Here is a 17,138-nt window from a genome sequence, read left to right on the forward strand (position 1 = left end):
TTTGTGGTTAAAAAAAAACTTGGTTGTAGGTATTTTATTAGTGTATATTAATTGTATAAAACAATGTATTTCATTGTGATGTTTTCATATAGGTATATGGTAGTTTTGATCATGTTAGCCCTCTCCCCCAATACCTCTTTCCCCCCTCCACCCTCCAGCTAGTTCAATTGTCTTTTGAGTCATTCAGCTAATGACCTCTAGTGAATCAGATTTTTAATGGGGTGTGGAAATGGATGTTTTTTGAAATACTTTAGCATCAGGTCTGCTTTGCGTGGCAGATTTCTTTTTCAGAAATCCAGGAGGAAACAACTTTTGCTCAAGACAGATAATTGTACCATTTTTTTAAAGAATAAAAAGCTGTCTTGAACTTCAATGCTATAAAACACATTTTTCTTTATTAAATAGTTTGTATCTCTATGTCATTGAGAAGAGCCACCCTTCTCAAAGAAGAACATCGTTATCTTTTTATCTTTAGATGACACATTGCTGGCATGTGAGAGGGTCTGGCCAAGCACTCTGTCTTGTAAACCACCGACTTTCTCTCCTGCAGGCTGCCACTGGAGTTGTGGCTGGTGGTTAGAGAGTTGCTTTTATTCCCCAACTTATTTATAAATGACAGCTGCCATTTAATGGATCTTACCACCACTCATGCACAGACCACTGCTTAATCCAGACAGGAGTGCTCTGAATTGAAGGTCACTATCCCAATTTAACTTATAAGGAGACTGAGGTCAGAGTGTTTGTCCAAGGTCATACAGCTACTGAGCCTGCAATCTAAATTATCCCATGGAGCCTGGGAGCTTAGGGCTAATTCAGTCCCTATGTGACAGCCCATGATGCTGCAGCCCCCAGTATGGGTTGTATCTGAACTCCAGATAGCACCACCTTTTGGCTCCCTCACTGTTTGTTGAAAGGTTGCTCCCCATTCTAGTGTCCTGGCCATTGTTGGCCATGGTTGACTCTGAATCCACTTAGCAGGGCCCCTGTGAAGCATTGATTCTACCCTCTGCTTTCACTGGCCCTGCTTCTGCAGACTCAGAATGTGTGATTAAATCACATTTACCCTTACATAGGTCCATGTGACCAAGTTGTCTTGAAATAGTTCAACCTTACTGTGGACCTGCAGCCTGGCTGTGTGTCCTGGGAACCTGCACTTGGCTTTGCTTGAGCCCACCAGGCATTGCTGCTTGTGGAGTATAGCCATAGTTGGACAGGGGCCTGTGGGAGTTGGCCAGGAATCCATCCTCTCTCCGGCTTTCTCATACCACCAGATAGCCTCCAGAATTCAGCTTTAAGTTTTCTCAGTGTTCCAGGACTATGAGGATGCCTAGAGACATTTGTATTCCCGTTAAGAAAACCTCAGAGCTCACTATCCTTATGAAGAAGAAGTTAATACATGATCATCTGCTGGAATCTCCCAAGAGTCTGGAAAGCCTCTCCAGAGACTAAGGGCACCAAAAGATTGGAGTCACAGGGGGTATTTCCTGCTATTTTTGTTGTTATTGTTTGTTTTAGCTGAAGAGAAAAGCAGACATAGCAGGGGACCTCCTGGCAGTGTACATGGTGTCACCAAATAGACCTGGTTTCTGATCTGCTGCTCAGAGAAACTGGAGGCTGGAGTGGAGAGAACCTTCAGACATCTCAGGAAAATGAGGTCATCCAGTTATTTACCAGGAGTTCTATTGTCTGTGGAATTGTTCGTGTCTATGGAACATGAAGAAGAGAAATGCTCAGGCCATTTGGTCGTTCATTAAACATTGCTGTGCACTGGTTCCTGAGAACTCACAAGTAATGGGAAGGTGGTTATGAGGTGACTCTATCCCTTTGTGCTAGTATGACAATAACTTATCTTTATAAAATGTGCTTAACCATACTCCTCATCACTTTAGGTATATTAATCTAGTTACTCTTCACAACAATGAGATAGGCGCCCAGGTGTATAGCCATAGCTGGATGGGGAGCCTATGGAAGCTGGCCAGGAGGTAGGCACCCAGGTGTTCCTTTTTACAGATCGCAAAACAGGCATGGAGAGGATGGACACCAAGGTCACAGAATAGTTAAAGGCAGAGCCTGATTAAAGTTCAGGCCTCTGTTTCAGGAGCCCATGCACTTGACCTCTCTATGATGTAAGGCTCAATGATTAGCTGGGACAACCTGGCTAAGGCACAGGCAGCAGGATAACATGGGAGGATGTGGCCAGAGCGTCCCAGATGTTGGAATTATCAGTCTTCAGTCAAGTCCCATGGTGGGTAATAAAGAAACATATGCTTTTCCACCCTGGGAAAGACTTCATCTCCCAGGACACAGCACTTGCTGTGTTGGTCAATAGGAGCACCCTGGTTGGTGGCCTTGAAGAGTTGGGAGCTTTAGGATGTATCCCTTATGGCAGGAAAGACTGGCATGCTGAAATACTCTCCCTGGAGACTTGGGGAGCTCAGTATCACAAAGTGTCCAAGATTGTCACTTTTTGATCTCATGGTCTAAGGGCTCTGAGGGTTAGAGACTCTTGAAATTCAGTCAGGTTCTTTCAGATGGAAGAATATGGGGGTGGCTCTGAATGATATCTATGTGATTCAGAGACATATCTTGCTCAAGTCAGAGTGAAAAGGCCAGGGAAAACAAGAATAGCCCTTCTCAGGACACACATAATGATGGAGTGATGAGGACCAGTAAAGAGTATCAGGGCGGAGAGCCCAGGATGAACTGAGGCCACTGAGGACAGATGAGGACAACAAAGAGTCTTTTCATATTAAGTTTGGAGAACAAGGATCACACAGATCCATTGCTACTGAGGGCAGCTGATGTTTGCGAAAGAGGAAGGGGCAGCTCCACTCTGCATAGAAAATGTCTGGACAGAGAATGACCCTGTCACTCCCTGCAGGCACACAGGGCAGTGGTAGGTCCCTGTAGGAAAGGAGGAGCAAGGCAGCACTGAATGCTGCAGGAGTGGTAAAGGTCCTGGGATAAAAGGAAGGGCTAGGGGTCCATACCCAAGGAGAGATGAGCCTTTGGAGGCCACAAAGGCTCCCTAGAAATAAGCCACATCAGACTACTTTTCATTTTGAGGGGCTTCCATCTGGTGACTGGACAAAGTGGGCAGGTTGAGAGAAGGGCCTGAGATGTTTGGAGTACACCTTTGCACTTGCCTGAGTGCCCAAGCAGTGCTGATTCCTTAGGCACAGGTAGACTTCAGGGGGCTCCTGGGTGGTAGGCAGAGGTCCCCAGCCATTTCATAATTTTCTGTTCCTCTTTTTCTTCCTCCTCCCCGTAATTATTATTTTGTCTCCCACTTTTTTCTGCTTGCCTCTCAGTACTATCGTATATTCATTTCCTCCTACTTTTCTTTTTCACTCCTTGTCCTCCTTTCTAGGATTTGGATGATGGTGTTTTTGATGGAGCATGAAGTTGGATGGGAAACTTGATTCAGCAGTTAGCGGTGTTAGGACCTACAGTGGTCTCAGAAGCTGGAATGCTGCACTGAGCTGAGCAAGATGGCACATGGCAGGCTGCAGATCACGTACTTGGTTTGAGATATGCAACTTCCCTTATGTGGTTGTTGTGAAAATCCAATGAAATCAAGTGCAGACACACAGATGATAATTGAAGACTTTTGTTTTTATATCATGTACCCACTCTTCTGTACTGCTGCAAGACCATGTGTCCCCTCTTTAATGCTGAGAAGAGGGTGGTTACATCTCTTACTTAGGATGCCCTGAACAATTCTGGTGCCAGGGACTATATGGCTCCAGTTGATGAAGGCTACCTGAGCCTTGAGGGTAGCTCTGTGGATGTCTGCAGAGGTGGTGGTGGATGCAGTGAGGTCAGGGAATGGGAAGGCAGGCTCCTTTGCAGCCTTGGAACAATACTGTGTGGATCTCTGTTGTCCTCTGGAGGTGTCTGTGTGAGAGAGGGAAAGAGGGAGAGGGTTTGTGTGAGTGTGTGTATGTGAGTGCACATGTGTTAGTGTGTGTGTGTGAGTGTATGTGTGTATATGTGTCTGTGTGTGCATGTATGTGAGTGTGTTCATGTGTGTGTGAGCTCATGGAGTGGAAGCTCAGTGATGGGCTTCAAATACCTGTTACTCTTTGAGAAAGGGGGTGAATTGGCTTCTCCTAGTGTAGCATAGAGAGCCGACATGGACTGTGGAGATATTTCAACCCTGTTTTACAGGTGGGGACCGAGGGTTCTGAGAGGAGATTGAATGCTTTGTTCAGGATCACTCTGTGACTTGATGTTGCAGCTTCTGTCCTTTCTGGCAATGCTGGTCGACATTAATGTCTGATGTCATTGGCAGCTCCATTGAGGATGTGGCTTAGAAAGGTTTTTGGGCGTGACTAAGGTCCTCCTGACAGCACACAATGTGACAAAACCCCTGGAGTCCTGGGCATCACCTGGGAGGAGTCTGGAGGACTGGACTGGCGTTTACCCACAGTGGCTGTGCAAAGACTTTTAGCAAAGGAGGGCATGTGAGGTTCCCCTTTGCTGCTTTCTGGGCAATTTCTCTTGTACTTTTACTCCCTCAAAAAACCAATTTTTGTTTTATCACTCTGAGGGCTTCTGAGAGCAGGGTTTTGGGCACAAGTGTTACATGCTTCTTCATGGGTGGGGCAGGAGGTGGGGAGAGGATATTGCTGCCTTGAGCTCAGCGAGTCAGGAGGCCCAGTCATTTACTCTTCTAGCCACCCTGGGCTTGGGGAAAAATTTTCACATGATAAAAACTCTGGAATGCTGGGTGGAGCCTGGTTCCACCAGTTCCGCTCATTACCTGAAGGGGGCACTCAAGGTTCTGTTTCTTAGTTTCAGAACCAGGGGCAGGGCAGGGGTGGCAGCCTCCCCAGAGGGCTGATGGCATGCTCCTTCTGGGTGCCACCCTCATCAGTGATCACGATATGCTGCTCCTCAAAACCATGGCACTTCCCAGGGCACAGCCTGAGAGGCTGACCACCTGTGGATTTCTAGAAGTTTGGCACAAGCAGACAACTGACAAATTTTTGTCAGGCAAGCAGAGGAGAAATGAGTGGATTTATTTGTGTGGGGGAGCCAAGAGTGAGTGCTTCTGGTGATGGAGACCAGGGAGATTCACACTGGAGCCAAGAGCAAGGCCAGGTGGAGAGGGGGCCAGGCACAGCCCAGACCCATTCTGCCAAGCCTGGTTCCTCCTGCTCTTAGCCCTTAGCCCTGTGACCACGTGCACCTGTAGAAGATTCTATACTCAGGTGCTTGAAGCAGTCTGGCGTTACTGACTATTGGGAAGAAAATCAGCATACCAACCAGCAAGGAAAGAACACTGCTCTCAATCAGGCTGCAAACACATTAGATTTGTCAGGGAAGCCAAGCTGGCAGGTGGAGGCTGGGAGTGCTTTGTTAATATAGCAATTGGTGCTCATGCCCAAATGCTGACTGACATAGGGGCTGAGCAGAGTCAGGGGCGCCTCTGGGTGGCAGCCAGAGTGTGTGTGTGTGTGTGTGTGTGTGTGTGTGTGTGTGTGTGTGTGTGTGTGTGTGTGTGTGTGTGTGTGTGTCTATGGCGTGTGTCCTGTTTTCATTCCTCCCTTATAGAGTCCTGGGTGGCAGCCAGAGTGTGTGTGTGTGTGTGTGTGTGTGTGTGTGTGTGTGTCTATGGCGTGTGTCCTGTTTTCATTCCTCCCTTATAGAGTCCTGGGGGCATAATGCTCTGAGTTAGGTGGAGTTGTCACATTGTCACATTTAGGGCAATCAGGCCCTGGCCAACTCAGCCAAGAAGGATTAATTAGGTTACAGTGGGGTGGATTGAGACAGTGGTAGATCTCAGTATCAGAGGGATGACTGAATAACGAATCTGGAAACAGACAAGGGACTAAGCGGTGTCAGAGAGCCTCAATAAGCAGGAAAGCATTTCCCAGGTGTTTTCCCAGATGAAAATTGGGTCAGTGAGAAAGGATGTAACATAAAACCAAAAACACTGGCATGGGCTTTTCCACCAGGGAATGTGTGGAGAGGGGTGGCGCTGAACTTTGCAGAGCAGGCTGAGCCTGGCATTCTGTTTGGACAACCCTGAATGTTCAGTGTGAATAGGCTGCAGATGAAAACCATTCTGTTGTTTTGTGGGTGGTGGTCTGAGGGTTACCCAGAAGTCTGCACACCAGGGGATTGCTGAGTGCCCCGGAATGTAATACATTGGATTATAACTTCCATGAGGGATGCCTTTCTAGCAAGCTCAAGACCCTGAGTTCCAACCCCAGTACAGAAAAAAAAGTTCTCCCTTTTCCTTCCCCAGATCACTCATTAGAACTGGATTCAGGGCTGGGTGTGTGGCTCAAATGGTAGAATACCTGCCCAGCAAGCACAAGGCCCTGAGTTCAAAACCCCTGTACTACCACACACACACACACACACAAAAACCACTTTTATAGTTTGTGTGTGTGTGTGTTCTGCTTGGCTTGTGACCCTCAATATTTTCCACACAGCTGAAATATGTCCCATATTCTTGGTCAATAGAATGTTGCCTATGTCATTTTACCCTGCTTTGCAAACTCCTATCTATTCATCAACACCCAGAACTGTTGTCACCCCCTTCTTGATGGAGCATTCCTCAAATCCCCCAGGCAGGATGTGGTCAATGACTGTCCTGTACCATAAAGGCAGGCTTATCTGCATCCTGGGTCCTGTTTTGACTAGGTATTTTCTTCATTGGTAAATCTGGAATAGCTGCTTCCTGTTATTCATTCTCCTACCTCCAGGGCTAATCAAGATTGGTATTTACTGAGTATGGGAATGACTGTTGCCTATAGGAGGTATGGGACAGGAGCTTGTAGCTTGGCTATGTGGTCTTACTCATGAATGGTCCTTTGCATTTTATTCTAACTTGGGCTTGTCATTGTCTGGCATTTGCTTATATAGTACCCTCTGCCTTCTCTTTCCTTTTCCTTTCCTGCTTGCTCTTCAGAGGCCTTCCTGCCCCCTCCAAAAGAGTCTCCTAGACTCTTCCAAGTTCAGGGCACTCTCCATTTTTGGGGACACATATTGTGGTGTGCTGGTAAACACTTAACAACTATCTCTTGGAGTGTAGTACAGTTCCAACACAAATGTTGGGTGATAATCTTATTTACAGTGAAGTATAAAATGAAAGTGGAACAATGACTGTATGTCCAAACATCACTCAGTTTAAGTGACCTGAGTGACTTCTTTGCTAGATCAGATATGAGTTCATAGGGTGGAAGAATAGTCTCTCGGTTTTCTGTATGTGATTTACAGTCTGACAGCTGAAGACTAGACAGTTTTTAGTTTAATGTGCATTATTGACATTTTTTCCTTCATGTTGTCAAGTCCAGATCAACAAAATAAAAAAGTCAAGCCATGATTTATAGTACTGGCCATAAATTCTCCCTTCATGGCTGATTTCAAGTCCCTAAAGATGTCACCAGACTTGGAGTTAGGAAAAGAAAGGCACAGAAGCAAGCCTGTACACCCACATGCATGTACAACACATGCAGAGGGCACCAAGGCTGAGACAATAGGGAAGATGGTAGAATAACTAGGAAATGATGAGTTATGAGTATTTGTTACCTTTGTTTTTTAACACAATATATTTGACTATAAGTTTGTACAGTTTAGTTTTCAACAACATCTGTGTTGAAACCTGTAGCTTGCAAAATTCCTGAAAATCTCACAAGCCATTGTGAGTTGGCTCCAGCACTGCACTGGCTACATACTAGGAAAACCTGATGTTTCAGAAAAAGTGGGGAGAGAGACCCATAGGGATTGAGTTGCATGGCTGAGTCCTCTCAGCCTCTTCAAAGGGTAAGCTTATTAAGTGCCACTTTACAGCTGAGTGAGGGCTACTGAAGGGCAGGGGCATCTGGAAGTCCTTTAAGCTGGAACCCAAGTGTCTTAACTTTCACCGTCTCTGTCTCTTGGTTTTCCTGCACTGTAGAGGTTGGACGATGAGTTTGCATTTCCCAGACTCCCTTGCAGCTAGAGTATAGGACTTTGACATTAACAGCAATATGCATGTATTGGACTTAGATGTGATGGCAGGAAAGATCTCCTAGCACACAGAGACAGGGGCATCTGGTCTTGTGGGGATAGCTGTGGCAGAGTTTCTAGAATTATGATGGATGTTGCTACTAGCAGAATTTCTGCTAGATAGTGCCAAGGTATGGCTATTGTGACCCTTGGAGAGGAGCTAAGCCTGGTCCCTGGCTCTCCCAGAGATTTCATGAACTAATAAAACACCTCTTGGGCAGGCACCATTGTCTGCAGCTGGAAATCCTTGATTGCTAGAATTTAAACCATGTGAATAATCACTGTAGGGCGTGAAGGTAACCAGAGATCTGCTCATTGAGCCTATTAATCCTCTTTTAGAAGGAATTCAGAGCCTTGTGTGTGTTTGAAGATTCATGAATATTAGAAGAGCAACAGTCTGGGCATGTGTGAGAGAAATATCAAACTGTGACATGGTGGTTATTGGATCTTCCATGGGTCATCTGCTTATTCTACTTTTTGTCCACTAGCTGGCCAAAAATTATCCAAAAAAACCAGACTGATCATGACAGATGCATCCTGGTTTCATATAAAGACACCACTGAGAGCCAGTTGGTATTTAGAAACTTGGAGGCTATCTGGTCCATTCTTCTCATTTTACAGCTGAAGGAAGGCTGACCAAGGCCATCTGGAAGTCCTTTAAGCTACAACCCAAGTGTCTTAACTTGTACTGTCTTTATGTCCTGCCCCCTATTAACCAGTAGAAGTTTTTTATGGTGGAACTAGGGTTTGAACTCATGGCTTCACTCTTGCAAAGTAAGTATTTTTACCACTTGAGCCACACCTCTAGTCCACTTTGCTCTGGTTATTTTGGAGATGGGGTCTTAAACTATTTGCTCAGGTTGGCTTTGAACTGCAATACTCCCAATCTTAGCCTGCCAAGTAGCTAGATTATAGGCGTGAGTCACCTGGTGCCCAGTGTAACCAGCAGAGTTTTTAATAAGTTTTTTGTTGTTGTTATTTTGCTTTGCCTCAAGTTTTGGTTGGATTTGGAAGAACATTCAGACATCTATGAAGGAATGGGAAGAAAGCAGCATACGTGAGTGGACCACCCAAGACCTCAGTGTTTGGGCTTCTTTCAGAATGCACTGGGCAGGACCCCTGAGCGGTCCTTTCCTCAGCCCACTGGCCGTGTTGATTCAGTTAAGAAAGTGGCACATTGTGCATGTCTAGGAACCACTGTTTCAGTAATGAGGATGATGCTGAGTCTCTGGGAAGACTTGGCCTTCATCCGCATGGGCAGGGAGGATGCATCCCAGCAGTGGGGCTAGATTGTGGTGGTTGATCCATTTGTTTCATCATTTTGTTCTGTCTCTTGACCACCAAGAAAGAAAAGCACATTCTTGGAAGCATTGCACTAGGTTGTGCATGGAAGAGGTTCCTTATAGATGTTATTTTCCTGTTTAGTCTAATTCATTTTTCTACCACACCCATTCACACCATTGTCGTATTCAGAGGAGTCCTATTATACACCAAAAGCTCAGTGATGACTGTGTGGAGATGAGGGTCAAATCTACATATTTCTGTTACCTCTACAACCTGTGCCTTCCTATTGTATTTTACTTTGTGCTTTTCCATTTGAAAGAGAAGCAGTAGTCTATTTGCTAAGGCAAATGCAGATTTTATACTCTCTGAGCTCAGATACTAGAAAAAATGGTGTTGCCATTGATATTTTGATTTTTCTTTTAAGAAAGTTGCTAAGGAGGGAAAACCCAGCAAAGCATGCTGTTCCTAACCTTTGTCCAGTATTCAGGTTGAATCTCTTGCTCTCTCTTTCTCTCCCTCTTTCTTAAGACCTTGACCTTCTAGCCCAGTGCTTGACCACTTAAGCCACATCCCCAGTCCTTTTGCCTTTAGTTTGTTTTTAGATGGGGTCTCGAGTTTTTGCCCAGGATGACTTTGAACCTTGATCTTCCCAGTTCTTTCTTCCTTCTGAGTAGCTGGGATTACAGGCATGTTCCACCAGCTAGACTGAATTTCTTACTTGCCAAGTGTGGAGGTTTGCTTTTTGAAAATGTATGGAGTAGCTGAATGAATCAAGGAACGGAGATGAAATCTTTTCTCAGAAGCTGACCTAAGCTGAGTGTTTGGATGTGTCCCCTCTTAAAACTCTTCTTCTGTTCCTATGGCTTGGGGATGCCTGTTCAGACCCCAGGCCCAGGCTTGGTGTGAAGGTGGGACCTCTCCAGGCTGCATGAAACAGACCCAAAGCACTCAGAAGAAGCCAGCTTCCAGGTCCCCCAGCACGAAGGGTGTCTGACATGTCTCTCAGGCCCTTTGGTTCCCAGGAAACTCTCACCAGAGCGTTCTGGAATAGGGACCAGAAGTCCTTCTTCCCAAGGGAGAATAAGGAGCGGGAAGCTTACCTCAGAGTGATTCCCCAGAGCAAATAGGTAAACAGCATCCCTGAGTCAAAGCAGTCCTCCTGGCTATGGGGGTACTACTGCAGAACTCTGCCCCAATCCAAGCAAGGAAGGGTACAGCCCCCTATAGTTGGTTGGCTGCTTAACAAAACACTGAGATTCTTTTAAAATATGGCCAGCATAGTTTTGAAATACGAGGAAATAGAAAATATAGCTCCCCCCCACCAACTGCATCATAGTAACATCACCATAGTGTATGGTAGACACGCTACAGGGATACACACCATCCCTTGTGCCCTGACCCCTCTCCCTCCAGCAGTACTGCACGTGGCTTAGCTCCCTGAAGACTCTGTATGCTGTCCACATCACATAGGTCTCACACAGTCTTCTCCTCTCTTTCCTTTTCCTTGGAGGCAATATGACCACTATTCCTATTTCACAAACAGGAAGGGAGACCAGGGAATCAAGTGATTTATCTGATATCAGCTATAGGTACACCGAGTGACCAATGCCTTTCTCACCATCTGTTGCTTCTTCTCTCTGCAGAGCCCAGTGGCTAAGTGTGTCTGGCTCAGCCATCACTAAGAACTCATGGCTTTCCCCAGGGGCCAGGCCTCAGAACCTCAATGCTCTGAAGACTGATGGCTGCTGGAGTGTTCACCTTGCTCAGCTAGTCCCACCTTGCTGATCATCATGGCTGCTGGAGAGGGAGTTCCTCAGAGCCCTTTGGCTGAGATCAGACAGCAGCTTAGTGAGCCTGAGCAGAGCCAGGGCTGCAAGCCAGTGCTGCTTGAGAAAATGAGTCACCTGGGCTCTGAGGCTGCCTTAGGCAGGGGTAGCCGAGAGGTGGCCTGTGCTGAGCTGGTTGTGTCAACAGTACCCAGCAAACCCAGACCTGGCAAGCCACTGGTCCAGAAAGTGTGCACTGAGCAGAGGCAGAGCGCCTTCACAGAACTGCCACAGCTCCAGGTGAGGCTGGGTGGTGGCCAGGCCCAGGACAGGGAGTACAAGGACATTGAAAGCCAGCTTGGTCCCCAGAAGCTGGCCCCAGACATCCCCAGGGCCCTGACCAGCAGCACAGTCTGCTCTGTGGGGCCTGACACAACCCGAAGTGAGCAGAGAAGCGCCTTCAGCAAACCAACAAAGCGCTTGACAGACAGGCCTGGCTGCTTCCCCATCTTCCCAACAGGTGAAACTGGAGATGTCCTGGGGGAACTGTCAGGTCTCCTCACTGCTGCAGACATCCCATGCTGGAGTCGACTGTCAAGTTCTAAGCTTGTGAGTGATTTCTGGAACTTGCAAATGCTGTCACAGAACTCTCTGCTCTGCACTGCTTTCCAAGGGGCCCTGATGCCATGGCCGGAGCACAACCAGGCCCGGGTATCTGCACCCTTGGTACCCTCTGCCACAACTTCACAGGCCCTTCTGCCACCTACACTCTCCACTCTGGGCCTGTCTACCCAGAACTGGTGTGCCAAATGCAGCCTGGCCTTTCACCTGACAGCTGACCTGGTCTTCCACATGCGGTCTCACCACCAAAGGGAACATGCAGGGCCTGACCCGCATTCTAAGAAGCGTAGGGAGGAGGCCCTCACCTGCCCCGTTTGCCATGAGTACTTCCGGGAGCGCCACCATCTCTCTAGACACATGACTTCTCACAGCTAGCAGACGGCTGAGCAGCAAACCCTTGGGTGCAGCATCCATTGTTCAGTGGTGAGGCCGAGGTGGTTCCTGGCCTATGTTGAGGAGAGGCTGACTCCAGTTTCCACAGATGAACAGTTCACTCAGTCTGAAAGAGACAATCCAGCCCCTGTGATGTGTTTTGCAGGAAGTTAGGTTGTGGATTAAAAGGATGCACTTTGTTCATCCAGGCTAGCGGGACTCACAGACAGAAGGTCGGGCTGCTCCCGGCTCCGTTCCTATTGCTTGGCATCGAAGCACATTTGGCACACATTATTGACTTTGCTGATAGGCCAGCCTGCATCTAATTTGGGCTATTTCACCTATGAGCTGTATCCTGGACCTCAGTTTTTCTCATCTGTAAAATGGTGTGATAATGCCTATGTCTTTGGGATGTCATCAGAATCATAAGAAAGGTGTATGAAAAGTGGCCAGTTTGCTGCCTGGCATACCATGGGTACTGAGTACATGAGATTTATGGTCACTCTCTGTACTAGTTTTCTTTATTATCGATGAAATATCAGGGACAAACAACCATTGACACATATTTTTCAGCTGAGAGAGGCTGGGGGTGAGCTTGTTGCAGACTGATTCAAGTCCACACTTTCTTTCTGCTGGGGCAATGGACTGCCTAGAGCCAGCATCTCTCACAGGGAAGCCTATGAGAGGGAGGTGAGCCTAGATGCACAGGCCACATCCCAAGCCTCTGCCTGGGTCACATTTGTCCCCTCCCCTGGGCCACTGCAAGTCACACAGCCAGAACCAGATGATGTGCTGGTCTTGGTGAAGCCATGATAAGGGAATGAGGACCAGGCATTCAGTCTGCCTGCTCCATGGGTCTTCACATTGTATGTGGAAAGACACTGTGAATATGTGCAGTGCCATTCATTCTGGCTGATGCTGCAGGAGCCATCCTCCCCTTGCTGTTCTGGGTGGGCACAGCATGAGGTCCACACTAGGAACTTGACATTCTTCTAGCATTTTAACCCCACAACAGTGTAGGACTTAGATACTCATGCCTGTCTTACTGCAGAAGCAACTGAGCTAAAGAGGTTCACAGCTTTCCTAAGACCATCACTCTGGAGCAGCAATGAAAGCATAAGACGCCAGGATCCCCAACCCTGAGCTCCTGTGTCTCCAGCCTGCCATGTGTCATGTGGCCAAAGGCCATGCAGGGCAAGTGATTCAAGAATTGTAACTGTGGGCTGGCAGAGTAGCTCAAATGGTAGAGTGCCTGCCTGGCAAGTGTGAGATCCTGAGTTCAAATACCCGTACTATCAAGCAAAAAAAATAGAATTGGAATTGAGGGGTGGACCTAGACTCCTTGCCTCAGATTTCAGTTTAATCTTGCTATTACTTGGTTATCTCTCTCTTTCTCTGTTTCTCTCTCTCTCTCTTTCTCTCCATCCCTCCCTCCCTCTCTCTGTCTCTCATTGCCCTTCTTTTGAGCACTTTTCACTATTATGTGAATTTATCTTGCTCACTATGGCTCCTATCTCTAGAATGAAGACTCTGTGAGGGATTTGTGGTTTGTTCATTGATGTATCCCTGTTGTTTAGAACAATGTAGGCACACAGTAGGCACTCAGGAGACATTTGTTGAGTGAGTGAATGGATAAGTGAAATAAATGAATGAAATGCCTGATTCTGGTCTCCTGCCAATCTGAAATCAGCTTCTTGGGGTGGGGTGGGCATTGACAAATGGTGAGCACAGTTGTCCTTCTCTGGCTTATTGGATTAATCCAATACATTTTGAAAGGAAAAAAAATGTCCTGTTGCAAGGTGCACATGAAATTGAATCAGAGACTTTAGGTTTCTAGTCCACCCTTCACTTTCTAGCTGTGAACTTTGAGGTACACAACATGAACTGATGTGCTCGGCATTAAAGGGCAAGAGGCAGTGAGGCAAGGTTGCACATGCACAGAAAGACCTCCGATGTAATCGTGCGTAAGGACATCCAGTTCTACTGTTCATGAGTAGAACATGCATTTGCTTGAAGTTATGAAGAAACACAACAAAACCTCTTCCAACTCTACTTTTCAAGATGAATTGATTTTGCTAAACATTAACTTTTAAGATGGAGTTAATCTTGATTAAAAATGAATTTAGATGCAAGTTGCTTTGCAGCCATTCAAATCAACAGACATGGTGACATGGTTGATTAATGTGGCAGTTCCTTAGTTGCACCAGGCTGGGTTCCAGGGTCCCTCTGGAAGTCAATACTCTCTTCTTCCTGTCTTCCATTCCTACTAGAGAGAAGCCACTTTAAATCATGGCTGCCTGAGCTCTCTCTGCCATGCCTATGATCTTAATGTTTGAGTTCCCCCAATTCATGTGAAAATCCTAACCCCCAAGGTGATGGTATGAGGAAAGGGGGTCTGTGAGAGACAGGGGTTACTGTCTTTATGTTAGGTCCCTGGCATTCTTGGGGCAGGCAAAAGTTCCCGAGGCTAGACCCCCTGATTTATGACTGCTTGTTTCTCCCCTGCTTGTTCCCTGCCCGATTGTTTCTCAGCTTGCAAAACAACTCAGGAACTTCCAGTTACTCAACTAGCTAGGCATGTTGACCTGTTCCATCTGGTGATTGCAGATAATCAGAGACCAGAAACTCTCTCCCTCTCCCATGGCTTGGCTCCTCCTATAAAGCCCACTACTCATTTCAGCCAAACCCTGCACTCTGGATCTGAAAGAGTGACAGTCCTGTGGTCTGATTCCAATAAATCTTTCTTATCCACACGTGGCATGGTCTTTATTCGGTAGTACCTTATACTTTACAAGCAATCCTCAGAGAACCAGCTCCTCACTCCCACCATGCTGACTCCTTGATCTTGGACTTCCAGCTGCCAGAATTATGAACAATGAATTCCTACAGTCTGTGGTATTTTGTTTTAGCTTGCCAGTTAAGGGTTGTCAGGTGATGTTGCCACAACACATCATAGCCGCAGGCGTAAATTTTACTCTACAATTCTGAGGTAAGAATTGTCATATGCCTTAGATTCTGTATGTCTAATTTAACAGGATTGGCACCCCATTATGTGGCTTAGTAGGATATGCATACCAGTATTACAAACTTTCTCTTGTCTCTCAAGGTCATGGATAGTTCCCCAACACCTTCCACCTGAAGAGCTGGCCCTCTTCCAGCTTAATTTGCTGTCTTTGTCTCTGTCCTTGGAGCTTCTCTGTCTTCTCTCCTCTGCCTCTCTGAGGATCTAGGGCGTTGGTGGCTGCTACGGTTTGGATGGTTTTGTCCCCCAAATGTCCATATGCAAAAGCTTGCTCCCTTTGTTGCTGGTATCGGGAAGTGCTATGGAACTTTGTGGTTAGTGGGAGGTCCTTAGGTATTAGAGGTGAGTCCTAGAAGGGAATTGTGGGACCCTGATCTCTTCCTCCCTGTCTCTCTCTGCTTCCTGACTGGTGATGGGAGCACTTGCTCCAACATGTGTTCTCACCATTGCCATCTGTTCAAGTTCCTTCTGCTGTTCCATTCAAATAAGGTTATGTGTAATCATAGAATTTTGGTTGTAATGCATAGGATATGATCTCACCTTTGTGTTCACTAGACCTGTCAGAGTCAAACCAATGGGGCCACCTGATCTTGACTATAAGCCAAATAAACCTTTTCTCTTTATAAGTTAGTTGCCTCAGGTATTTCCTTGTAGAAACATGACACTGACTCACACATCAGCTATTGTTAGGTATGTAACACAAGAAGTCACTGAAATGATGAATAAATAGATTTGGCTACCTTTTTAGAACTCAGGAAAGAAGAATGCCTAATAGCACCTGGAAAATGTTAATCGTGCCCTAACAAACCATCTCCCAACAGCAGCCATTCAATAAAGGTTTATAAAATGTCCTCAAAATTTGAAAACAAGGCTATAATAAGACATTTTGAATTGAGATGCAATTTAGTTCTCAGTTTTAACCAAGATAGGGGTTTCCTTTTGTTCTTATCTTGGAGGGAAGAAAAACTCATCAAAAGTCTGGATCCTAAATTTAAGCTCCAATTCCTGAGTCTTTAGCCCAGGGATCCTAAACACAGATGACTACATGGTTAATTAATATGGATGAAGTTGTCTGCCCTTCTGACCTTGTTCCTGGGTCTGGCAGTGGTGCTGATGGGTCTTGGTATTTGACACTCATACGTCTTAGGTGATGACTAAGCATAGGCCTTGAGAGAGGCCAGAGATCAGGACTTCCTATGAAAGTACTTGTCAATTGGCTCAACATATTTTTAAACAATGATGGATGGCCAAAATGGCAAGGACTCACTGAAGCACATCAGTAGTGGTGGTGATGGGGAGAGGCAGGAACCACCAGCAGGTGACCCCAATTCTAACATGCTGTCAGCCATTGAGTAGCCCAGGGGCTGGGCCTGGTCCTTCTATCCTTATTCATGTCCCTTATTCCCCCAGAAAGAGACTTCTTCCTTAGGAAGAAAGTCATTTGCCTAAATTTGGGGGTGTTTTTTAGAAATCCTGGTAGGGCTAAAGATCATATAACATAAGAGATAGGACTCTCATGGGCTGACTCTTATTTTAAAAATAAGTCATTCCCCAGCATGGTTTGGTTTGTGACACTCTTAGGACTTTTAGGAAAATCAGTTTTGCATGGGGAATTGGGAGGCAGCTCATGCAGGGGTGGGAAAGTGTTTCCCTGGGGCTGGAGGCAAGAGGCCCTGGCGCCTGATTCCCTTGTTATTCTAAGCTGTTTGGATTAAGCTATTTTCAGTACTGGACACTCTGGTCAGCAAGACCGAGCAGAGATCCTTAGGCCAAGCATTGGCTAAATCCCATGGAAGGAGGAGGTGGCAGATGAGGGCTCTCCAGTGGAAATTTGGAAGCATGTGTCCTTGCCCAGGAGTGGGGCATTCCAGCTTTGTGGGTAGCCAGGCTTCACTGATGTCCAAGTGGCCACCCACTGTGTGTTGGACTATGTGTGTAGGGGTGCAGATATGGGGACACAGGGATAGGAGGATGAATGAGATGGGAAATGTGCTGGGGTCCTCCCCTCCAGTGCTTCAGCCTGTCCTGAAGACAGGGCTCTGTGGGGCCCCTCAGGTGCACCTCCATAT

The 17,138-nt window shown here is 46.5% G+C and overlaps 1 protein-coding gene across 1 annotated transcript; it reads left to right on the forward strand.

Annotated features, from left to right (window-relative positions):
- The first annotated feature begins 10,934 nt into the window (after window positions 1-10,934).
- Znf488 (zinc finger protein 488) lies at window positions 10,935-15,642 on the forward strand. Its single transcript, XM_074077921.1, has one exon. It carries the CDS (start codon window positions 11,079-11,081, stop codon window positions 12,048-12,050), a length of 972 nt encoding a protein of 323 aa, XP_073934022.1. The 5' UTR covers window positions 10,935-11,078; the 3' UTR covers window positions 12,051-15,642.
- Window positions 15,643-17,138: the final 1,496 nt, after the last annotated feature.

This window comes from Castor canadensis, chromosome 7 (genome assembly GCF_047511655.1).
Source record: "Castor canadensis chromosome 7, mCasCan1.hap1v2, whole genome shotgun sequence".
Taxonomy (NCBI): Eukaryota; Metazoa; Chordata; class Mammalia; order Rodentia; family Castoridae; genus Castor; species Castor canadensis.